This window comes from Equus przewalskii, chromosome 17 (genome assembly GCF_037783145.1).
Source record: "Equus przewalskii isolate Varuska chromosome 17, EquPr2, whole genome shotgun sequence".
In the NCBI taxonomy this organism is placed as follows: domain Eukaryota; kingdom Metazoa; phylum Chordata; class Mammalia; order Perissodactyla; family Equidae; genus Equus; species Equus przewalskii.
Window position 1 is genome coordinate 44,205,138 of NC_091847.1, and position 26,429 is coordinate 44,231,566.

General features: G+C 36.6%; 1 protein-coding gene across 3 annotated transcripts in view; it reads right to left on the bottom strand.

The window, feature by feature from the left end:
* Window positions 1-2,705: 2,705 nt before the first annotated feature.
* Window positions 2,706-26,429, bottom strand: part of GRB14 (growth factor receptor bound protein 14) — a 121,163-nt gene continuing 97,439 nt past the window's right edge. For 2 of the 3 annotated variants that reach the window (XM_070581432.1, XM_008533478.2), the window contains 10 exons: window positions 25,893-25,967; window positions 23,027-23,164; window positions 18,430-18,540; window positions 18,143-18,238; window positions 12,053-12,133; window positions 7,214-7,330; window positions 7,051-7,123; window positions 6,818-6,905; window positions 4,328-4,421; window positions 2,706-3,087 (listed from right to left, as the gene is read on the bottom strand). In XM_070581432.1, coding sequence (XP_070437533.1) covers window positions 2,941-3,087; window positions 4,328-4,421; window positions 6,818-6,905; window positions 7,051-7,123; window positions 7,214-7,330; window positions 12,053-12,133; window positions 18,143-18,238; window positions 18,430-18,540; window positions 23,027-23,164; window positions 25,893-25,967 — 1,020 coding nt within the window. In that variant the 3' untranslated portion in view covers window positions 2,706-2,940. The remainder of the gene's footprint in view (window positions 3,088-4,327; window positions 4,422-6,817; window positions 6,906-7,050; window positions 7,124-7,213; window positions 7,331-12,052; window positions 12,134-18,142; window positions 18,239-18,429; window positions 18,541-23,026; window positions 23,165-25,892; window positions 25,968-26,429) is intronic. The other variant, XM_070581433.1, reaches the window with a different exon arrangement.

A 26,429-nucleotide genomic window follows, 5' to 3' on the forward strand; every position in this document is an offset into this window, starting at 1 on the left:
GCAATCCACCTACATATACAATTATACAGAGTTGTTTCTATAATTAGTTTGTTTTGAAATTCTGTTTATTTTATGCGTTTAAAGACATTCTGTGAAGGGGGTCTACAGATTTCATCAGGCTGCTGGATGAATCCAAGGCACAGAAAAGCTTAAGAATGCCTGGCAATAGAGAGCAGAGCTTTCTAAATAGTGGAGACAGCTTGAAACACCAAGTTGCAACCAATACCAATGACAATCTTTTCTCTTCGGAGAAGTCATAATCCAGGGCATAGTCTAATATCACTACCATTATACAACTACCATATGTAAAGTTGTCACTGTTGGTGATCAGAAGCCAGAGACCACATGGGACTCTGATTAACTGATGCTGACCACCCTAAAACCGAACTAAAACAAAAATCTCTATCTAATATACTCAAACCAGTCAGGGCTTATACCATTATATATATGACACAAGTAATTATTCTGAATTGACACACTTCTAATAATTTTTATCTTGACAAGGCTTCCTGAATGTTTTGAAATAATTACTTAATTCTTCCATATAAGGAAATAAAAAAGAACGTGGACCAGATGGTCTGCGGGGTTTTCTTCTTTCTAGGAGAATGAAGCACACTAACTCCAACATACGAAAAGAAAAAGAAGAAAACAGACCTGATTTGTCCTAATCCCCCAAAAGGATGCAAAATAGCAGCATTTGGCTAAATCAAAATAAAAAACAACCCAAAGGTAATTCACATTTTTCTTGGAAATCCATTTCAATACTCTACTAACTCTGGATGTATCTGACATTCTCAGATTTAATTTCATATTAGATTCACACACATTCACACTTAAAACCCTTTATCAGAAGGAGTCAGGAAGGATAGTGTCAACCTTTCCTCAATAATTTTTCTTGACTCACGCTTTAAGATCAAAGTAAGCAATTACATACAAAACCTGGGCTCCACAATAATAAATGAAGATTATGAAGTTAGAGACACAAATAACAAAGACAAGCACAAATTGGCCAATTTATGAGAATCTAGTATTTAAAATGTTACATTTTCTGATTTGTCAATTTGAATTGTGTGCAAAAGGAGAAAACGCATTTCAGTTCAAAACACAAAATATTTTTAGAAATTGGAAATAAATAGAAACCACTCAGGGCTAAGCTGAAAGGGCCAAGTGTGCTTACTTCTCACTCCTCCATTTAGACGTCCTATGTGTCTTCCAAACCTTTGTAGACATCAGATTAATATTTTATAACACCAGATTTATGTTCTAAGGTTCAAAGTTTTAAGAATTAGGTTTGCATCAGCTAAAAGTAAATTGAATATTTTTAAAATTCTGCCAATAATTCTTCTTCAGTAATCATTTTATTAGCATCTTATAAACGCTTTCAGATGTTCTGTTACCAAAAATGTATAGCTTCTATCTAAAGCTAAAGTATGAATTTTTGAAATATGTTTTAAAAATCTTCCTGGGGCCAGTCCAATGCCATAGTGGTTAAGTTCACACACTCTGCTTTGGCAGCCCAGGGTTCACCAGGTTTGGGTCCTAGGCACGGACCTACACACCACTCATCAACCCGTGCTGTGGCCGCCTCCCACATACAAAACAGAGGAAGACTGGCACAGATGTTAGTTCAGTGACGATCTTCCTCAAGCAAAAAGAGGAAGATTGGCAACAGATGTTAGCTCAGCACCCATCTTCCTCACCAAAATAAATAAATAAATAAAAATAAAATCTTCCTCACTTTCTCATAATATTGTTATAAGGATCAATTAGAGGAGATGGGCAATATGACGAAATGTTTATTTAATGTTTTGTTTCTCATCTTTTTTTAGGAAAATGAACATCCTTCCCACAAAGTTGGAAAAACAGAGGCACAGAATCCCAACAAACACTTCCCAGAGGGTCTCAGAGAGGCGATATGGGACTTTACGGTCTCAAGTTTCCAAAGTCTTTGGCTTCCATCTTGATGTTGCCAAGATAAGAAACTGCACAGGGGGCAGAGAGAACAGCATGAATTTATCTACTAGGATCTTAAGAGATTTTGAATCTTTGATTTCACTGAGTTTGACCAGGCTAATGATCTGGTAATGTAAGGATCTAAAGAGCCTTCTGAAAGTTACCACATGGGGCACGTGTGAAATATTAAGGTGACAATGTAACATTGTCATAGATTATAGGCCACAAGAAAGCATCTGCAAATCATATAAATCCCCTCTACGCTTTGATCATTTTCTTAAAAACAAATAGTTCCAGTCAATCATTAAATGAATGAAAAAATGTAGTGAATAATGTGCCACTAATAGGTACAATACTAGTGTAAATATTATAATTATTTAATAACGTAATGTCACCCTGAAAAAATCAATATATTTCAAAATAATTTTAAGTTACTTCAAAATATGACTTGATTTTACGATTATAATAAACTCAGAAAATACATAATTCAAAATAGTTTAGTTTTACTAACAGGTTGTGGGTAGCTTTTTAATTGATAACCAGTTTTTATTACACTTTTTTAAGCTACAAAAAAAAATAGTGTAATTGAAATTCAGTCTGCAAATAATTCATCCTGAACCCCCAATTTTTTTTCTTATTTTGTGGTTGAGAATTCTAATGTTGCTATGGTAAATAAGGAAGAAAGATGTTCATAATGTGCATATTTGAAGAAAATATTACAGTAACGTAAAATGATACAAGAACACACCAAATCTTTTTTTCCCCAGGTTTAATTTTAACTAATGAATTTTAAATGATGAATGTACTGTCAATCCAAATCTTTGCTTATTTGCAATGCACAAACTATTTTTTGTAACTTGTAGGTGAAATAGATTCTTTTCACCACGGCAATGCTTCCATTCTTATTTATGGTCTTTCTTTTCCCTTTCTTTTTTTCTTTCTTGAGTCCTTTTTCTTCAACAGTTTAATAAGTCTCTTTTGGTTTGGCTAAAGTGTAATCCTAGCACAATAATGTTTCAACTTGCAAGGAAGAACGCCCTTATTGAGTTGATAGAACTCCACCAGCTGGATTAGATCTGTAAATCTCGTGTGGCCGTCATCCAGGGTGTGGAACATTTCACCCTCGTCCTCCACCTGCAAGAGGAACAATAACAAACTCGTAAGAAGGACAAAATACCCAGAAAGATAATCATATTCTATTGCACACTGTGTCTTTATATGTCAAAACTGACAAGTTTACAGGACTAAAGGGCAGTGAAAAGAATGTTATGGTGTGTCCACTTCTTCTTTGTAAGTTTGCTTGCATTTAAAAGAAATATCATCTGATGCTAGCGTTAGCAGTGTGGTTCTACTTTCTCCACCTCCAATTCTCCCTATGTTCTGTAGTTAGGATAGCGTGACTAATCTGAATCAACAAACAGAGAAATCTGCACTATGCAGTGTAAAAATAAAAGATTTTAGTGCTCCCATTTTACAGAAATTAATTTCCAGTTCTAAATGGTGTCTACCTAACAGCCACACTTAGTATATTAAAAATGAATATTCACATAATTTGTATCAGTAAATTAACTCTGAAACAATCAATTATTATGTTAAGGGAATGACAGTTGTCTTTTTGTTGGCAGTGAGGTCTTCTGGCACTAAGCAATTCATACTTGCCAGGGACATTACTCACACAATCAACGAAGCAGGGAAGATATTTCATGTGGACTTTGGATAATTTAAAAAAGAGGCCATTCAAAAGGAAGCACTAGCAATTTGGCAATCTTATGTAATACTTTGCTGAAAGTGGACTGACTCTCTATTCCACGCTATCCGGTTCCAATACACAGATCACTTGCATACACACATGCACACACACAGAGCAGCAGCACAAGCACCAAAAATCCCACAGCAAGTTGTGCCACTCAGAAGCAGAATTAAAGAATTTTTAAAAATATGCTCAGAATAGTTTAAATGTTCTCCAGTTCTGCAGCACCTGTGTATCTATCATAATGATCAAAAATAAAACTACAAAAACAAAAAAACATCTTTGAGACAAGAAAGGAGAAATGGTTTTAAAAAAATGGTTTTTAAAGAACCACTAGTAGAATTCAGAAAGAATCTTTAGTGGCCTTTTAACAATAGGTGGCATGGGGTCTACACAATATTGCCAAATCATATTTCATGGAAAAAGGGAAATTTAATTTTTACAATTCCTGTATTTGTTATATTAATTCAGGCTCATAAAACCATTTCTGCCAAACTTAAGTCTAGTCAAAGCGCAAGCTCCCAAGTTATATTTAATAAAAGACCCAAAGAAAACCAAAGTTTCCAAAAGCGTATGCATTAAGATCACCTCTAATATACGAATGTGAAATCACAAATTACTTACTGGTATAATTTGAAAGTGCTTTATTTTTTGTCCATGACTCATTGACAGTACGAAAGTTTTGGGGTTGCTCTGACTATCCCGTACCAAGAAAACTCTAAAGAGAGAGAAGGAATTTCAATATATTTCTACATTTACTCATGGATTTCATCAAAATATAGTGTGAAACAAACCCAGGAAGTATCTTTATAAATGTAGCCAGAGTTTTCCTTTACTGTGTATTAAATTATGGAATTATCCAACATGGTAAACAACATGGTATGACATAGTCTGATACTACAAAACTGTTATCAGTGCTAATTTAATTTTAATAGGATAAATATACAGCCCATTTGTCAGACTGCTTACAATAACCAATATAATGCTATGTTGGCATCAATAATTAGTGTTATGTCCTTTTTCTACTGGGAAATTGGTTATTCACATGTAACTCTTTCGTACAGAGAATAGGGTATTAGCATATTGTTTTCTTAGTTTTTGGGTCATGTTAGTCCCTGAAAAGAATACCTTATTTAGAATAAAATCTTTTTTTTTTCTTGGTGAGGAAGATTGGCCCTGAGCTAACATCTGTGTCAATCTTCCTCTATTTCGCATGTGTAACGCCACAACAGCATGGCCTCATGAGCAATGTGTAGGTCCACATCCGGGATCTGAACCTGCAAACCCCAGGCTGCCAAAGCAGAGTGCAAGAACCTAACCACTACACCACCAGGCCGGCCCTTAAAATCATTTTTTAACCCCCTCTTCTACACTGGCTCCCCTTTTTTTCTTTTGATTCTGGTTCCTACTGTTACACACACAACAGAAAGTGAGAAATAAATATATTCTAAGAAATCAATCCCGAAATCATTTATTAAATGTTTGAAGAAAATGTTTTAAGTGAAAGAAATACCCAAACAACATGTACTTTAACCTTGAAGAATGCAGCAGAAAACTTCTTTAACGTCAGGCTAGAAAAACAAGACATGGCTTAATGACCTAAGAGAAAAATGCTGCCAGGCGTGGATTCTTATTTACTGGCAATACAGTGCAAAACCAGCTTTGTATTAATTGTTGGCAAACGGACTGTGCAAACAGTCCCCACTGGTGACTCCAATACTAATCTCACTGTGCCTGGGCAAAGAGGCAGCCAAATTTGAGCCATCACAGATGTCTGACGAGATTATCCATTTCATCTGTGCTGTGTGAGATTCCGACATTACTATCATTGGGAGATGGGACAAAAGGGAGTTTCACTGGCAAATCAAGCTGTTATTCTCTCCCCACTCCTGAGCAGATCACCAGTACCACCTAGTGGACTGCTTGGCATCATTGCATCTTTCCAAAGGCGTACTAAAAAAAATTTTTTTAGTTAAAAAATTTTAAAAGTAAACATACTGTCATTCTTTATGCAATTATTTCATTCAATTTACGAAAACTGGGCTCAGAAATAATCCTCCAAAACATTTTGACAATTCCTTGTGGTTTATTTCTTTTCTTGGTCTCATCAGATCGTAATTCTGCTGATTGTTCAAATTTATATCTAAAAAGACTGTGCTCCATGCAGAGAAGCATATTAAAATCTTTCCTTATTTAGCGTCTAGGGAAATGCTGACTTGCTATTAATAATCTTCCAAGTGAAGACGCATTTTATCCAAATGTCAGTATTAAATCAACTTGAAATCTTGGCATCATTTTAAGCCAATCCTTGAAAATATCAGATCCCATCAGCCCTTGTTTAAATTGATGCTGGTTTTATTTCTCATCCAAACCTCAATACAACCTCCTTAATTTGTACTGCACTTAAGAAGAGAATTTAGCCAGTATTATAGGAAGTATCTGAAATACTGAATAATTTGAGAAAAAGAAAATTCTTCGGATTATAAGTCTTTCGTAATATATTTTATATTTCTCCTGTATCTTCCATGGTACCCCACTAAAAGATAAAATGAGAAACAGTCAAGATGTACTTTTCGCATAGGTTTATATTACTTTAATCTGCTAAAATTTAAAGAAGAGAAAATAGGCATGTAAACAGAAGAAATAAAGCAAACAGTGTAAATATATATGAAACAGCTTTTTATTTAACACACCCTGCATCAAACTTAAAAACAAAAAAGAAAATGTAAGATAAGGTCACGACACAAACCATACTTTGCAATCACATTAATTATATATTCAAATCAAAATGTTGACATCCAAAAACAAGTTCAATTTTTTTTCCCCATGTACTAATATCTGAGATGCTAATACTGGCACAGAATGGGTAATACTAGTGATCATCGGTTAAGAGCAGAGCATCTTATTCAGTTATCTGTTCATTTATGCACAAATACTAAGCACATACTATGTAACAGGTATTATATAGATGTTGCTAGGATACAATGGTAACCATCCTTATACGAAGTCAATTCTGTTTTAATAAGCTGATGTCAAAACTCTTTGTGTGTGTGGAATAAGTAATTACTGATTATAGGAGAAATCAAAATGACTACCATTCACACTCGAACATACCCATCCACAAGTCCTTGCTGAATAATCAATCGCTGAGCTTCATCTCTAGAAATTTTGTGGTGAAACCATGGTTGGGACCGGTGGATAGCTGAAGATAAAATGGAGGGATACAAAGCTTTGTTTGAGATAATCATAACTGAGGTATATGTACTTTCCACCATAACCCCTCAGTGGCTCCATCTAAACGCACACCTATGCATCCGTTCAGTCCCAGTGAATATGCACAGACATACCCATGTTTGTGGTGGAACTCTGTGAAGAGGCAGTGGGGCTACCGTGAGTGCCCAGGCGTAAACATCCTTTTTTCTGCACAAGGAAGGGGGAAACAAATTTCAACTTTTTGGGTGAAACAAACTCAAATCATAAATAAGTTGAAGAACTTGAAGTTATTTGTACCCTCCAAGCAAGTCCTTCTTCAACAGCAACAGACAGGGCTTCTGTGGGATTTTCTATAACTCTGCTTTTCTGGCCTGAGAAGTCCATTGCTACCAAGGAATTCTCTGATATACTTCTCTGGAAAAAAACCACAGTTTTTACCATGAAAATATGCCTGAAGTTGTCTTTCAGTGCTTTGCCGGCAATATGTTTCCATTCTAGGATGTGGTTCCAATGGTGGCTAGCAGAAAATTAAAAAGTTAAAAATACATGTTCAAGATAAAATGGTGCTATCAAATATCTTGGTTAAAGAGGTTACACAGTTATTTGTTAACATCACCGCATTAAGTGTTGAATAAGAGATTAAAAGCTTTCAAGGTAAGCATGTCTTTCTCCTATAACATCCCTATCTGTACATATTCTTTAGTAAAAAGGGAAAAACACCAATTTAGAAAAGAATAATCCCTCTGTGGCTAAAAAGAGCCATTACTTCTGAACTCATCTCTCTATTGAGCTTTGAGATTCATCAGTTATCATTTAAATATCAAATCTATCAACTTATGAAGCAGTTTATTATTAAGATTCAAGCTACACTAAAGCTATAACAGATTGAGTTATATCACTTCTTTAGAAAGAAATAATACTCATATTTTATAACGGAACAAACTACAATATGTGTTTTAAAAGTTTATCACCTCAACTTTCGTCTTACTTAGAAAATGAAATGTAGTGAAATAATTCAGGTAACTCCATAATACTAAAATTTCTGATTTAATATATGAATACTTTTTCATCTTGTGGGGATGAATATGGCAAAATGAGAGTTGCAAAAATAAGTCTGAATAACGAAAGAGGAAGTGATATAAAAGGAAGACATCTTTAAACAAACATAATTTTAAACAAGTAATAAAGTCGTCTTTTCGCCAATTAGTTTTTGTATTCATATTCTCTGAAGATGAAAATAAAATATTCAAAACCTGGACCTTATTTTTATTTAAAAAATATGCCATCTGAAGTCATGCATCCTAAGAAAAGCCAGTTGTCAAAATCTCCAGTCAACAATGTCACTCAGTTAACAAAAATTAAAACTCTAAAAAAGACAAAACATTCAAGAACAGCATGGACAATGTTTAACAGGTTTTTTTCACTGGTTAATAGAGATGCAAGACAAAAAATGGAGTTCTGATGATAAAGGATGAGTCAATGTGCACATGGAGACTTGTGGCTTAAGACCGCTGCCTGTCTCCTCCCATGGATTCAGCCACACCTAGCTTGGTCAAATACACTACAGTCAAATGTGTGCTTGAAACAAAATCTCGTTCACACAAAAAAATTGGCGGGCTCATTTATCACCACATCCACATCCCACTGTATTAGCATTTGCTATTTCCTCTTCAAACCATGCTATAGTGGTCCACAATCTTATTACGGTTCATCTTTATTTCTAGAGATCCAGCGTGCAATCTTTCATTTGCTACAGGAGCCTTTTTAACTGACAGCTGCTCTTTCCAGACAGATGCTGTCTCTGTAATCTCTATTTGCTGTCACACCTTACTTTGCCCTTCTCACCCGGTGATCTTCTGTGCCGGGCTGTGGACCAGTCGGATATACTTTTGCTTTGCCGACACTAATGAAAAGCTTCCACCTGCTCAAACCACAGAGTAACTAATCTCAATCATAATGATAGCTTTATCCTTATAATATCTCTACTTCACATGCCAAGATGGGCTCTGTAATCGCAAGGTCCTGATAACATAAAAATGCTGTTAGGAAAGAAAAATAAACATAACTAGTTGTTCTTAGTGTTTTTTTTCCCCTAGAATATGACAGGTCGGAACGCAAAACAAGATCCCCCGTTCCATAATTACTTGACATAAGTAGGGAGTCTACAAAACAAATAAGAATTTTCATTTGCTACACTAACTACACTAGAGGAAAACACAGGAATACAGCAAATGTCTCCGACTGAATGGCAGGTGGTGGATGAAACATTAATAGTTCACCTTTGGTGGACAAAGAAATGGAAGTGAAGCAAAATCTGACTTGAACTCAAAAGGTCATTTTCAGCTCAATTTCTTTCACATAGGAAAGTGAGGTTGATAACATTCAGAACCAGTGTATTTCTCAAATATCTGTCCCTTTTGCTAGCTTTTTTTCCTGGTGGGATAAACAGGGAAAGTCCTAAAAAATAGGTCCATGATTTTAATGGCATGCCTGTCTTTTTAAGAAAGAAGTGGGTTGCGTACATCCTGGATTGCCCAGGCCACACTTTGAGATCAGAGCCAGTCACTCTTAGGGAGGTTTGGACGTAAAACATTTTTCAGACAGGTGAGCTAGGTGGCAACTAGTAGCCACATACTCTCGCTCACCCCATTTGAAAGATCCAGATAAACCTGCAGCACGGTCCTTAGCAAGAGGGCACAGAATTTCCTCAGATATTGTTTTCTCATCTGCTTCATACAGAGCCACAGGACATCAGAGATCGATTTTAGATCGATTCTAGAGACTATGCAACCATCTCCCTTATTTTATACTGCAGGACACCAGGGACTCGACCAAGGTCACACAAATAGCTTATGGTAAAAGCAGTAACAGCTAGGCCCTCTGACGGTTCTTTTATGTACCACAGCACGTGAGGTACAAGGAAGAAACTGCAGTCTGGAACATCTAGCTCAGGGTCAAAAGTGAGAAATAACAAGCACTCGAGCAGACTTGTTTTCCCCATCCCCTCACTCCAGCCAGGGCCATACTAACAGAGGCACCTTTCAATGAATCCTTTGTTTGCCCTAAAAACAACCAAATATATTTGGCTTCCTGAAATATCTGCTATGATTCTCATTTCAAAGGTTGATAGGGGTGGCTACTAGGTGATGTTCATTATGGTATGAGCAAATGTTTTTTCCTCATTTCCCTCCTCAAAATGTATCCCTGGAGAAGTTAAGAAGATAATATTCTTCTTTTAGAAACATAACTAAAGTAAACTAAGTTTTCTATGTTGTTCACCGAAAATAGTGCCTGGATGAAAACCGGCAGAGGCAGGTGAGGAGCACTGGCATCCACTATATAGGTCACTGATTCTTCCAGGATAATCTCAAAAGGTGGCATTCTGTCTAGACACCAGAGTAAACACAAATGCCTGCTCAATCTTCTTAGTTTCCTTCATGAAAATTAAGAAGAGTGGCGATACAATTCTTAAATGCTATTCCCTCTGATATGACAACTGGCACACAGGATGGGTCCTCACCACACAAGCACCTAAACTACTACTCCTTCAATCCCTCTTTCCAGCCAGATTCACTCAAGGAGCGTCTTTTCCTATACACGGGGTTGAACAAGTTAAGCTACTCTAACCAAATGACACTATCATATACATATTGATCTACAGTAGGATCACCTTCAGTGGAAAGAAGGTGAAGAACACCATACTTGTATGCTAATGATAATGATAAGACTAGAAAGCACTTTGTTTATAACAATTGTTTCCTATGATTAAGAAGACACTAAACAATAGTTGCCTCCAAATGAATGGCTGCTATTAATATGCTCAGTCTAATCACTTTAGACTCTCAAAGACATTTAGAAGGATTTAGGAAAGGATTAAGATATAAAATTCATTATTCTTCATACATATATGTGTGTATGTATATATATATATATATATATATATATATATATATGAATTGAAAGATAAAGGTAAGCTGACAAATTGTAAAAATACTCACCTTCAAGCGACTGCTTTTATAAATATTCATTACATTCCTTAGTTCCTTATTTTAGGGCTTAAAAGTAATTATGATACAAAGATGAAAAGTTACTTTTCCATAACTTAAAGCAACGGAACTAGAGAATTGGAGTTCTTTTCCCATATTAGTCTATCAGGCTTCATAATCAACATTATTTCATGCCTCATTCCTAGAACTGAGCTCTTCATCTGCTACATTACATGAGGGGAAAAGTGCCTTCCTTGGTCACAGCCATGAAGAGCGTATTTTTAACCTAAGTGCAAATGCAGCACGTTAGCTGATTTGTAACAAACGCACATACAGCCGAATTCCTAATACACTCAATATTAAGGAAAGCAAGCAAAACTAGCAGAACATAAACTTTAAGTTCAGAAATAGATTTCTTATGCTAACGCGCAGGAAACTAAAATTAGGTCCTAAAGAAGGGAACAATGTCTCTGTATGCATCTGCAAATAAATAGCAAGTTGCATTTAGTACAAATCTGAGAAGTGGTGCTAGACTTAATGTAATGCACGACCTATATCTTGGCTCGCAGTGTTTGGGCTTCCTGGAGAGCAGTCTGCTTTTCAAGGACCTGGAAACTTTAAAAATTTCATTGTTAGAAAGCCAGAATGCAAAAGAGCCCACATGCGTCTAATGTGGCTTTTAAAATTCCAAATCATTGGCATCTTTATATTAGGCTATGCAAATCTCAGAATACTAAAATCAATAAACCCACAATCAAAATCAATAATTCAGAAAAATTCCACAATCCCAAGGAAAATGTTCTATAAATTATCTTATTAAGATCTAATCCTCAAATGTAATGACATAGAATGACTCACATAATTCTTTTAAATACTTAAAAATTTTCTTTAACAAACATTATCTATTTTAATTGAATACTTCATGTATACTTTACTGCTCTGATTTTATTATATAGGATGCAATCATATAAAATCCAAGAATAAATAATTCAACATAACATTATGATAGGATGATGCCAAAGAGTTACTTTACTTGACCAAAAGGAAAGAATATAAATGTATTGTAATGTACACTTATAACATAAGGTAATTGCAAATTAATATAAAGTAAATATAAAATACAATATAGGTTCAAAAATATGGTCCTTACCATGGGTGAGATACTCTGAGAACTGCAGCCACTTCTACCTTGATATGGATGCATGTAATTCTGGTACAGCTGCATGCCATACTGCAGAATAAACAAGCAAAAACATTCCCACACTTTTACTACATAATTTATGAAAATTAACATTTCGATAATTATATATCATCAAAACAAAAAATAAAAATTATGTTTTCCTTAAAATAAATAAGTGAAGCAACCAAAATTTTGAAAGGTAAACTTTTAGTGCCCTACAATGATACAGTTAAAAAGACAGTGTTTACGTGGACCCACACTTAAGGTCTAGCTCACTAGTAGAAAGATCTGGAACTGACATTCCTACTCTTTATTCTTAGTACCAAAACCATTTGGAGTGGTGCATCACCTAGTGATAAGAAAGCTCACTTGGGAAGGGTGCCAGGCTTTACTGGTACAAAGACACCAAAAATCTTACACATATGCTAAGCAAACACGGGTAAAATTTACTGTAACTGTTCAATGTCTGATTGATGAATTACATTGTCTCTTTAGTAAATCCATAAACTTGGCCCTATGTTGAACATTCTTGGCACTGTATCATCCTCTGGTAACAATACTCTTAGGGCACTCTTAATTTTTAGCTTTAAATTCAGGGAAATCAAAATATTGGGGAATCAGGCTAATTTCAGACAAAGGGTCACAAAATACAATGTAAATGACAGTAGATAAGAACAGCAACATCTTTACTTTCAGAAGGCAGCATCATAAGAACTGAGCTGCCACGCTACAGTTGGAAAGTGGGTCTGGTTTACTATTCGGTTATCTGTTTGAAAAATATTAAGAATGCCAACTGCCATGATCAGACTTATCTTGCAGGGTTCCCCATCAAAAACTAGAACATGACCCTCCTTGATTTAAGTCACTCTGTTTTAAAAAAAAAAAAAAAAAACAGAAAGAAAGAAAGAAACCAATGAGACAGACAGGCTATTTTTTGGGCTACAGTCTGCAATTCTCTCCATTTCATGGAGCAATAATGAACTTAAAAGCAGGTCCTATATAAAAGAGATTGAAGAGACCCCATGGAATCCAATCTTACCCTTAGGATGAATTCCATTTAAACAGTCCAACAAAGCTGTTTCTCTACTAAAAGCTATTTCCTTAAAAGCAGTTCCAGAAAAGTGGATATATTTGATAATTAGGCATAAAATCAGAGAGGGGCGAGGGAAGTCACTGTTCTCAAGATTTTGCTTTTAATATGAATACAAACCCACACTCATTTAAAATTCTCTGTGTTGACTTCTTTATCCAATTATTTCCCAACTTCCAAAAATTATTTTTTAATTTAAGGTGTGATTGACATTAATGGGACTTAATGAAATTTATTTTAAATCAACTCTGAGCCTACAATCACTTTAAAAAGAAGACAGAGGAGCTTAATTCCTAGTCAAGTTCATTTTGGAGAATATACAATAACCTCCAACCAACACTTTCACAAGGTACACACTGCCTGGCCACCTTTTATTTATCTGCAGTGAAAAGCCTGCTACCTACTAATAAGACTGTTTTCTTCAAAGACGTATTGTCCCCGCTACCTGTGGGGTTAGGCAGTTGCTTCTGTGCTGTTGGAGGCCTTTAGCAGGCATTTAACTCTGACCGAGGGGTAGGGCAGGGGTCACTTTAACATTTCCCTGTCCTATGGAGGGGCAGATAAGGGACCAAAATATGTTAGAGAGAAGCTAGCAGAGTTCTAATTGAAGGGAAGGGAAGTAGACACCATGTAACTAGGACACTGTACATGAGCAAATCTCCCCTTTTCTAAGTCTCAGATTTTCTATGATTCTATATGTAACTAGAATTTCTCCAAAGAGAATGAGAGTATCTTCATCTGATGCTACAAGAAGAGTTTACCTGTGCATATGAAAGAGAAAGCAAAATAAAAATAAAACAAGAGGCCAAATTCTTGGTAGAGGCTATTATCTAATAAGCAGTGTATAATGAAAACAAGAGAGGCACTTCCAGTCCAGCCAACAGAACATGGACTAGTCTCTCCCTGCTCCTCCCCACGAAGTACAATGATAAACGCTAGAAATAACACAACAGACACCCAAAGGAGACCATCAAAAGATACCTCTAACACAAGGTGAGCCCAGCTGCACCAGCCTGGGGGGTCAAACAGGTGCCCCACTGACAATAAGCTGCAAGGGAAAACCAACTCACTCCCCTATTAGAGTGCCTCAAATGTGTCTGTGATGCGACACCTGGCTTCCTGTGTCTGGACATTGTAAAGTGCAGAACACATCATATCACTTTCCTGTTTGAAACTGTTCAATGGTTTCTAATTGGCTCCTCACTGATGCCTGCCTCCTTCTCGAGCTTCATCTGGAAAAGCTTTACCACAGTTAAAACAAACAAGGAATACAGATATGGGAGGCAGAATAATAGCTCCCATAGATGTCCACATCCTAATGCCTGGAACCTATGAATATGTTAGGCTACCTGGCAAAAGGGAATTAAGGTTGCAGATGGAATTAAGGGTGCTAATCAGCTGACCTTGAAATTAGGTAATTATCGAGGATTATCTAGGTAGATTCAATGTAATCACAAGAGTCCTTAAAGAGGGAAGCAAAAGAAACAGAATCAGATAAATCAGATAAATGGGCAGTATAAAAAGGACTGGGCCGGACATTGCTGGCTTTAAGGGTAAGGAAGGGGCCATGAGCCAAGGAATTTAGGCAGCCTCTGAAGACTGGAATGGGCAGGGGGAAATGGATTCCCCCTTGGAGCCTCCAGAGGAGAATGCAGCTTAGTTGACCCCTTGGTTTTTAAGCTGAGAAGACCCATGTCAGATTTCTGAATGACAGAGGTGTAGGACCATAAATTTGTGTTGTTTTCAGCCACTACATTGGTGGTAATGTGTTACAGCACCTATAGAAAACTAATACACAGAGTATTTTTAAACCAGGCATCTGTGACTTAAAGGAGGCTTTGAGAAGAGTCAGATAAAAGAAAAAAGTGAGAAGGGGACAATCTTCCAGAAACTAAGCCTTCTAGATATGAAAGGATCAAAGAAAGCTTTTCCTCAATTCTTAGACACACATTTCTTTTCAAATTTTAACATCTATAAATTTGCCTAGTAATCTAAGGTATCCTATCTTCACCGTGGACCAAGTGACTTGTCATTGCGTGAAATCTTTGATGGGATCAAGAAGGCATTAGCATCAAACCTTGCAAAACGGATGTCAGTGGCTAAAAAGACAAGCCCACAGACCATGGCAGGGCACTCAACTGACAAGTTCTGCCTCCCTAAAGCTCTTGATGGCACAGAGCTGAATGGTCTGTGAAAAATATGGATACCTATGACTCTGAGATGACAAAGATTCAGAAAAGCTAGACTTAGAATATGAAGAAGTTTTAAAGATACCCCAACCTACTTATTTCACATACATATTTTCACATTTATCTGTGTGCACACAAAATTGATAAATGACAAAAATACAGGTCTATAATTCTAAATAAACCTAAAACAACTACTTAAATGAAAATAAAAATTATAAGTGATACGAAAGCATCATATAATTTTATTGGCATAATTCTCTTCTATTAAGTTATGCAAAAAATAATGGAGTATTCTAGTAAAATCAATGGTGTGTTAGATTCACTGAAAGACTGTTTAAAAGAAGGGGGCTTACCATCCACTTCTGTGTTGGGTGTCTGACTTTGAGCCCAAGTTAGAAGGAACAAAGACTTGGCTAACAAGTTTGGAGAGCATCTCCTCTACAAGCCTAGCCTCATTTCCAGAGTTCTGACAGAAGGGGAGGGAAAACCAGAGACCTCCAGGCATTTTCTCTACCATAACTACGATGGGGCCAAGTCTTCCAAAGGGTGCCAGCCTCCTATCTACGAAACAAGAGGACTGGATGAAGTCAGCGGTTCTTAATCAGGCAGGCAAACACCCGGAGCTCTCCTGCTAAAACGGGTTTCCCCCAAGGCTGGGGCTGGGCCAGCTGGAACTTTAGAAAGCTCAGGTGTCCCAATCTGGTTCTACTTACTACTCCCTTGACTGACTGCTTTCCAAGACTCTCTAAAGTTCTTTTTTCTTTTTTTTAAATTGTATGACAATGAGAGTAACAAAGAAGCAACTACTTATCATGACGATTTCAAAGAGTTAAGACTCCTAAGCTTTGTTGAAACGGAAATCATGCTAGTCATTTTAATAGGATGCTATTGTAGAACAAACCTCTTGCAAAAAGGTAACTAAAGTAGCTATTTGCCACAGTAGCAAAAGGAAGCAAACTTCATAGTTAATCCAAAAGCTTCCTTTAAACGCTTTTTAAAACTTTCTTCCAATACCACTTCACACCCACTAGGATAATTAACAACAACAAAAAAGGAAAATAATAAATGTTAGTGAGGATATGGAGAAATTTTGAAATTCTCATTCATTGCTGGTGGGAATGTAAAATGGTTTGGGCCACTGTGGAAAACATTTTGGCAATTCCTCAAAAAGTTAAACCAGAGAATTACCATACAACCAACAATTCCATTCTTAGGTATATATGTGAAAAATTCAAAACTGGTACTCAAACAAATGTACCAAATGTACAAATGTACAAACGTGTACACACATGTTCACTGCAGTACTATTCATAATACTCAAAAGGTGCAAACAATCCAAATGTCCATCAATGGATAAATGGATAAATTATTTATCTAACATACATACACATACAATGGAATATTATTCAACCATAAAAAGGAGTGAAGTTCTGATACAAGCTACAAAGTGGATGAATCACAAAGCAATAGGCTAAGTGAAAGAAGTCAGACACAAAAGATCACATATTGTAGGACTTCATTTCTATGAAATATCCAAATAGCTAAATCCTAGAGACAGACACAGACTGACGGTTGCCAGGGGCTGGGAGTAACTGCTGAATGAGTACAGAGTAGGTAATGAAAATGCTTTGGAGCTAGATGGAGTTGGTGGCTGCACAACCTCTTGAATGTACTAAAGGCCACTGAACTGTTCATATTAAAAATAGTTAATCTGGCTAATTTTATGTCAGATGAATTTCACCTCATTTTTAAAAAGCTGAAAGACTAATAAATAAAACTTTCTTCCAAACTTGGTACAACAATTAATCACTCTGATTCTGATTATTCTGCCCTTCTTCAAGAAGAAATGGTTCATAATCTTTTTTTTTGTTTTTTTGGTGATGAAGATTGGCCCTGAACTAATATCTGTGGCCAATCCTCCTCTTTCTGCTTGAAGATTGCCACTGAGCCAACACCTGTGGCCATCTTCCTTCATTTTGTATGTGGGACACCACCACAGCATGGCTTGATGAGCAGCATGTAGGTCCACGCCTGGGATCCAAACCTGCAAACCCTGAGCTGCCAAAGCAGAGAACATGAACTTAACCTCTACACCACTGGGCCAGCCCTGTGGTTGATAATTTTTATAATTTATATGTGATTTCCAGATACTATGGAAGAAATCAGTTCTGTTTCTCTTCCCTACCTACCTTTAGAACATTCTTACTCCTTTCAAAATGCTCACTAACAAATTATGTTTATGGAAGTTCTAATATCTACTTAGCACAAAGGTAGATGTTTAAAAAATATATCTACAGTAAAATTCATACAATAATTTGCGTTATACTTAAACTAGAAAGTAATTTGTACAACACTTAAATGAGACATAAAACACCTGCACTAAACATGCCCAGGTGGGCACATTTTAAATACACTTCATACAGATTAATGGCAATGCTTTCAAAATGCACACTAAGTCGTGTACAGGAGAAGTTTCAATCAGTTACACTGGGTATATATGTAATGCTCTTACAAAAAATAAAAGTCAGAACATTTCTAAAAAGGAATACTTACTCCACACAACAAAGCTAAATGTACTGGATTATTCCACTTTACTCTGCAAATGTTCATCTTTTAGATAAAAAAGTAAAATATACACATTTGGTGGTGGTTCATTTTCTTCTTTCTCATATACTCACACAGATGCATAGTGAGTCTTTGTGTTTTGAAATACAGATATTTTCAAACTCTGATGGTCCTCCCAGCATTTAAAATAGAAACGCACGCCTGCAGCGAGATTACCTTAAGCAATCTAATCGCGGTCACCCAGCACGTCCTACTCTGCTCTTCTTCTGCACAGAGCATTTTCAGGTCTCGCGGCCCTCCCGCTTTGTGAGGCTAGAAGGCCACAGCACATTGTTTATCGTTAATGCATATCTCGAAGGTAACACCTGTTGAAATAAAAGTCACTAAAATTCTCCTATATATAAGAGAAAGCTGTCTCTTTTCAAAAGAAATTAAAAGAAACTCAAGCTTACCTAAAAGGCTGAGGCTTGCTTTATTCATCTATCAAAATATTAAGCCTGTACCTTAAAGCAGAATCCATAGTTAGTCGGCGCTCCATGTTTTTTTTTGCCTGCCAGTGACATATATATATCACTATTGCCAAATTCGCTGAAAAACTGCAAATGCCGTGGTTCCTTAAAAAAAAGTATATGTTAAGTGTTGAAGCAGACACATGTTTTCACACTACCTCTTTTGTATTTCTATTATATGACATAATTTACCCCCTGGCAAAAATTATTCCAAATAATGTCACAGAAACAAAAGGGAAGAAAAACTAAGTCATTATATCCTTAAATAACCAGGAGCTTGATACAATATTATGTAATTTGAGAAGTGGCAATTTGTTTATAATTTAAACTTCCAAAATACAAAAAACCACATCTTCCTATTTTAAAATTATTCTCTTTAACCACTATTTCAAGGAATCTGAGGGAGAGAAGATAACAAAGAATGGCTTTTGAAAATGTTTTCCTCGTCCAGGTTTCAAATAATGGTAATTCAACAAAGAAGATAAGGTTGCCTTGCACTTCCACAGCAGTTAGAGGAGAAGGAAAGCCGATGACTCCTGCTTCATTCAGAAAAGACCATCCTGCCGTGTGTTCGGCCCAGTACACCACAGCAGGCAACAAGATAGACAGCATGACTATCTTCCCTTCCAAAAAGAAGGAAGCCTGTCCCAACGAGTTCAGGAAAATCACCTGGCAGGGGAATGTGTCTGATCTTCAAGGCAAAGTGGAATCATAAACGGCTATTTCTTCCCTGGTAAGTCCATGAGCTTTAGAGCTGGTCATGGGAAATCACAGGGTCATGTTATCCTATGATAGGTTAATAACTTGGAGAAGGGCTTAATTCTGGGGTTGAATGTATAATCAAAACTGACCAAAATGCATTTCTTCTTTAAAACTTTGCTACCGGTAGTACAGTCCCAGACAGGCAACATCAATATCACCTGGGAGCTTATTAGACATGCAAAATCTATGGCCCAACCCAGAACCACCCACAGAATCGAAATCTGCATTCTAACAAGATCCCAGGTGATTCATGTGCATGGACACTTGAGAAGCAGTACTCTAAAATAAAACTAAAGAAAGAAAACCGCAATTTGAGCAACTCATTCAAATCCAAACCCAAAGAAATTCAGTCATTTACCAGCAGGCTATCCCGTGCCTGATGACTGGGAGAGCAAGAGTGAGAGCGAGTTTCTCTGTATGTCACTGTTTCTCCGTGCATCACTGTTCTTAGGCATTTGATCTAATGAATGACTGTTCCCAATTCCACGGGAAAATAAGGCAGAAAAGAAAACTGTTGCAAGAAACTCAGCCCAGGGCCCTTGGAACAAGGGAGGAGGAAAGGTACTCTTATTGTCATGGCCTTTCAAACTTTATTCCTTGACAGACACTGATTTACTAGTAAAAAGGTCTGATTTGTACGAAGATGGAATAAAATCATCCCTGTGCACTGATACTATAAAAGTCAGTGCAGCTGAGTCATTCAGACGTAAGACAAGGGCAGCCAGAGAAACAGTGGACGGCCATACGAGGCATGAGGAGTTTTCTCTCTTGACTGATTTTTGTTCCATGATTGCAGACACATCAAGGCTTATGACACTAAGACTACACTAAGACTGGCATGGTCAGCAAGAGCTAAGCATGCACAATGTGTATGTAAGGGGAGAACTGGAGAGGGGGGTACTTAAGATGTTTCTCTGGAAACATAAGTTATAGCCACATCTGCAAGGCTCTTGCTGTGATTATCTAACTCCCACGTAGCCTACATCTTTAGAAAGTAAAATAAATTATGACTTCTCACAGAAAAAGGACAGGAAATGATCTCCTTGCCAGGTAGGAATGCCGTATTAGATATCAGATAACCTACATAATTTGTATCAAGGTCATAATCCTTGAGGTTATCTAATACCTCAAATTTCCTTTTTGAGAGGAACTTAAAATCATTTTCATGTATAGCCTATGGAACATGAGCTCATTAGGCACAGGCTAGCGAGAACAGTATTACGTACTGATGCATAGCAGAGTCAGACACTATGCTGAAAAGAGCTAAGGTATGGACAGAGACTAGAGATTTGATGCTTATAATTTTGCCTAGCCAAGGGGAAGACCATTGTAAGGACAAAAGAATGGATCCAACAGAAGGAATAAACGCTGTCTTGTTGTATAATGGATGGGGAGGGACAGGAGGTGAAGGGTGACGTAAAAATATAATGGGCAGTTGATTTTAATGAGAAACTTGTTGAAGAGGTAAGAATTTAGGAATTAAAGAGACATTATCATATCTTCCAGTGAAGAATCACGAGAAAGACACTGAGACAGATATGATTACTGAATTCAGAAGCCACTTTTCTAGGTCCAGAAAACTGGGAAAGGAGCAACCTCAATAAAATGGTTAAGAAAAAGTCTAAAATCCTAATTACAAAAACGGATAATCATTCATCCTAACATTATGATAGGAAAACTTGAAAACTAGTTTAAATGTTCAAGGAAAATTATTTAAATGCGTCTATATGATAGAATACTAATAGTCAAGCGATACACACTTAAAACGAAAGATTTCTGTAAGGGGATGGGTTACTAAATTAGTAGAGCCCCATTCCATGAAGACTTCTACGAGTTACAACTCAAGGAAACACACAACACACACACACACACACAGCAACAAAGGAAAACTGTATATGAGGGCAAGGAGGAAACTATGAAAGAACAGTTCAGGAAAATATGGAAAAGAGTCAAATATTATTCCTTTGAGGCTCCAAATCTCCCATTAGTACCACTACCCAAATATCTGGTCTCCATCATTAACTGCGTTCTGGGGATTTCCTTTTGGATGCTTCAACCTCAACACAGTATATCTAGAACTAAAATCATTATCTTATCTCTAACATAGTGACCTTCTAGCAAACCTTCTATTCCTGTTTATTCTATTAAATCATTTTCTATTTCTTTGTTTCTTTCTCCAAAAACATTTTTAAATGCATCCTCTTCTTTCATATCAATCAGTCAGCAAAACCTGGCCACTTACCACTTAATCTTGCACCCATCCCTTTCTTCTCCCTCCACTGCTCATCCTAGGTTAGATCTTATCACCTCCACCCTAGATTATTGAAATGATCATCTAATTAGCCTCTGTGTTTCTAATCAATCTCTCTCCCTTCCTCCTACTCTCTCCCTGCCTCCCTTGCTCCATCCCCCTCACTCTCTTTTTCTCTCTCTCTCCATCTCTCTACTTGATGTTTTAAGCTCCCTATGGCCATTCTAATCTTTTTCTGACTTGATCATTTCACTCTCTTGCTCAAAATTTTTTACTGGCTTCCTGCAGCGAGTTGAATGATAGCCCCCAAAATGATATGTCCATGCCCTAACCCTGAGAAACTGTGAATATGACTTGATTTGGAAAACGGGTCTTTGCATAGGTAATTAAGTTAAAGATCTCAAGATAGGATCATCTTAGATTATCTGGGTCAGCCTTAAATCCAGTGACTATGTCCTTATAAGAGACACACAGAGAAAGAGGAGAAGGTCATTTGAAGACAGAGGCAGAGATGGAGTTAAGCATCACAATCAAAGAGGCACCTGGAGCCATGACTGGCCAAGACATAAAATCCTACTGCAAATTAAAGGATCAAATAATGAGAATGAGAAATAAATAATGGATGAGCATTTCCAGCATATAAGAAAAATAGGAATTTGCAAATTGAATGTGTATATTGAGAATCAAGCCAGATTTATCAGGATATATTTGAACGTACCTAGGAATATGGCAGGGAAATTACTGAACACAAATGAATAGAACAATATCTGAAAAATAGCCAGGGAAAAATGACAGTTTACCCATAAAGAATCAACAATGTTGTCATTGACAACAATGGATTAAATGAAAATAGAATTAAAATAGCCTCTCACGAAAACTCTCAAAAGTAGTTCCACTTAAAAGATATCAATGTATTGCATAAAATGTCAACACTTATAAAACATAGACCATATGGCAGAGTCAACATTGACTAGACTACATAGAAACACAGATCACATAGCGCTGAGCACTGTGGGAATTATATAAGTGATTACTTATGTGTGTATGGACATCTGCAAGCGCATGTCTCTATAACTGTATATACAAGCACACAAATAAACAGATATATTTACCCCTGATCATAACATAACTTCCTCTAGGAATTTATAATCTAGCTAAGGAGCCAAAACTAACACACTCAAAGGAATTAAAGAACTGTTATTACTAACTGCATCAACAGAAGTTCAGAAGTGGGCAAGACCAGTCATATGACCTGAAGTAAAAAGAAAAGACGTGAACTATGCTGGGCCTCAAAATCTTTGGCCTAGGATGAGGAGAAAGGGGTAAAATTCAGAGTGGGGAAGAAATGAGCAAGGTATGTGGTACTGTAATGAGAGTACCTAGATTCCATCAAACAACGTATGTTGAAAATAGTGGTAAATAAAGCTGAATAGTTTTTAAACAGATTATGGCAAATGTTTGGAATTCAAAAACATTACCAACTCCTGACATCAAGTAATAACGTAATAAATAAAGCAAAATCCATTTTAACTTACAACTTATATAAGATTCATAACACACGACTGATATTTCAATTACCTTTGATGTCCCTTTAGTAGAAAAATATAAACCAGATCTTCTCAGAAGGAAGTAAATCTTTTTCCAGGACTTCTTTCCCTGTTCTTTTGCATGTAAGAAGCCATGGATTTCAGGATATGTGCTTGAACTCAGAAACATCTGAAAGAAAAATCAGACATTCTCATACTGTTTTTGAATCAATGATACTGTACTATATACTAATCATGCTAAGATTTCAAACAGAAACACGTAAAACCTAACAATGTCAATACCACTTACATGCCATTGCAAAAATGACAATATATACACAACAGGAAATAAGTCTTTCGAGTTCCAAATGAAAATATATTCACAAAATATACATTCTAAGGGATCAGTACTTGACCAAACACCAAAATTATAAGCTATCTGAATGTCCATTTGAAAAGCTGGACTTCATCTATGGAGTTAAATCCTGATATTTTTCATCCTTTTCTACGATTTTGCTTGAGAACCTATCAACTTCAACTTCATATGGTCTAAGACCACAATCCTGACTTCAATTATTCAATTATTAAGAAAGCTGAGCCAAGTTCACCCCCTTCATGAGAGGAAAACAAACAACCTCTTCTTTGTCCTCTATGGTTCTCAGTTGTGGGTGCCAATGGCAGATTGTGTCTTCCAAAGAGAACTGCAACAATATCTTCCATCCTACATGCTCTTCTGCACAGTAATCTTGCCAATGAATCAGGAAACGGAGAGTCTGTTTCTCCAGCCCTTGAATCTGAGTAAGGCTTGTGACTGCTTTGACCAAAAAATATGGCACCAGTGACAGGTGGTTCTAACTGTAGTCCTTAGCTAACCTGAGGGCTTCCGGGGCCTCCACTACTTAACTCTCGGAAGCTAGCTGTCACATAAGAAAAGTGACTACCCCTGAGACAGCTATGTGGTAAGAAGCCCAAAGCAACTAGAACAGGCCTGAAGGAGGAGACATCATGTGGCGAAAGAAACATCAGGAGTACCAGGCACACAGTGAAAAGCCATCTTAGAAGGGGATCCTCAACCGCACTGGGAGTCAATGTGCCTCAGAGATGAGCCACCGGTTAAAGCCTTCCCAAAATCCTGACCCATAAAATTGCTGGCAAAATGTGAGTGGGTACTTAAGCCATTAGCGTTTGGAACAGTGTGTTACACAGGAATAATTAGCTGAGACGGCAGGCATGTGTTGGTCAGGAAAATGCGAATGAAAAGGAATGGCTCTATCCGAGTGGCTGTGCTCAGCATCTTTAATAAGACAGTGAAATGCATTAGTGTCTCATTAAAAGAAGAAAATAGAAATCCCTATGAATAAACAAATGCAAAATGGAAAAACTGAAAGTAAGAGAAATGATTAGCTAAAACAATGTAACATATTTTAAAAGGCCACTCAGGGAAATGCTGATAGTAGATATTTATGTTTTTTAAAGTAAATTACTAAAAAAAATTAAATTTAATGAGCCACAGATATTAATTAATTGACATGCAAAACAGGCAAGTAGGTTTTTTAGTTTTGAGTGCTTTCCAAGTTATTAAACCAAACCAATTAAATTTTAAAAAGGGAGTCATAGAGGTCACACTGGAAAAAGAAGAAACGTTTTAGAAAGTGGAAACACTGCCTCAGTGGAGAGAAGAGGTCAGGGGCACATGCAGGACTATCTGATTTCAAAGCTAAAATTTTTCTTGTTTTTATAAATGAATATTAAGGTAATATAACTATATTATAGGAGAACTTGGGAAAGGAGACAGAAGAAAAACTCCAACTTACTGCCCTGTCACAATACAGTAGTGAAGCATCGAGAAGCCCTGAGAGCTGGGGTTCTGGGGCCCTGCCCTAATATTCTGATGGGGTGCCTGTGAAAACCCAGTAGCATATAAGTAGCTTTTTCAAGAAAAATCTCTTGAGGCTAACCCTATTTCTAAAATATTTTGAAGTGCAAAAATTAAATATAACCTATTAGAAAACACATCTGTGATACTCAATATATTTAAATACCAATATATTTAAAGTGCTATCTATATTGGAAATATTAAGTCTTTTTCATCGAAGATCAGAGAATACCGAATGGGTATGGGGATGCCCAGGGCTTCACTCAAACAGCAACCATTACATAAACATTGCTCAACATTAACCTGTTAACAACTGTAGAGCTTCTGATGTGAAATCGACTAGTCTATCAAAAACAAAATCGCAACTGAAATCATTCTTTTATTGCAAGAAAAATGTCTGGGAAAATGATCACCTAAAGCCACTGCCAGTTTGGAAGAAATGAGCCCAACAGATGCAAAAGTAAAGAGATTTTTAATTAAATAACTACATTCGTAATTCAGCAAATTCTACAAAATTCTACTGAAGTATTTGTATCATAGCTATTATAAATGTAGCTATTACAAATGTGAGTGCAAGAAATAGATCTATTCTGTATCTTTTTTCTCCTTTCATTTAATTGCTAAATATCTTATCACAAATAGGGGTTCAGGGCATTTATTATAAAAGTTAACACTAATCTGTTAGTAAAATATCTACAATTTACGGGGAATTTTGATTTTTAAAAAAACTAACGTAATCTTTAAACATACCACAGAGCAAAACTCTGGAAGTTTCCTTTCACGATACGTTTTAAATGCTAAAAATCCTTTGACAATTGGCCAAAACTGGGAATAATAATATTGTTGGAGGCTTTATCAATTTAGGGAATTCTTTATGCAGGTTTTGTCCTTTTCTTTCCTCTTCTTTTCTTTTTCGTTTTACCTCTAGCAAAAATTAACCATTCTAGGCATAACATTTCAAAATCTGGGCATGTTTATACATATTTTAAAGTTTCCCTTTTCTATGTTATTACTTACATACTTTAACGAAAATATATTTTACCTGCAAAATCTGTGTGGGGGATATTTCACCATTGGTTTCAGTTGCAAAAGACACCATATGCTCTGGAAAAAAATACTGACGAAAAGATACAAGTTACATTATCACAAAACCCATGCTAGAAAGATTCAGATATGACCAATATAGTAATCTACAGCAAAAGTTCTTCAAATCAATGTGTTGAAATTCACCCAAAGTGCTTGTAAAAATGCTGGTCCCTGGACTCCACCTTCAGGTATCTTAATGAGACAAAAAGAGTAGGGCCCAAAGATGAGCAAACCCCTCAGATGATGCTGATGCACAGACTCCTGTACGTCTAGTTACAAAACTCTGTCCTCGGGGTGACAGTGTGCTTGCTCCCGTCTCTTGTCCCTGAGTCCTGCGACGGCTCCAGCAGGTATTAAAAGACTATCAACTCTATTTTATAAAGTCAAGGATCATAGAAGTAAAGGGTACACCCAAGGTCACAGCCCACAGTGCAGAGGAGCAAGGGCTTTGACTGGGGCCAGGGAGCTGAAAGTCCAGTCCTTTCCACCTACT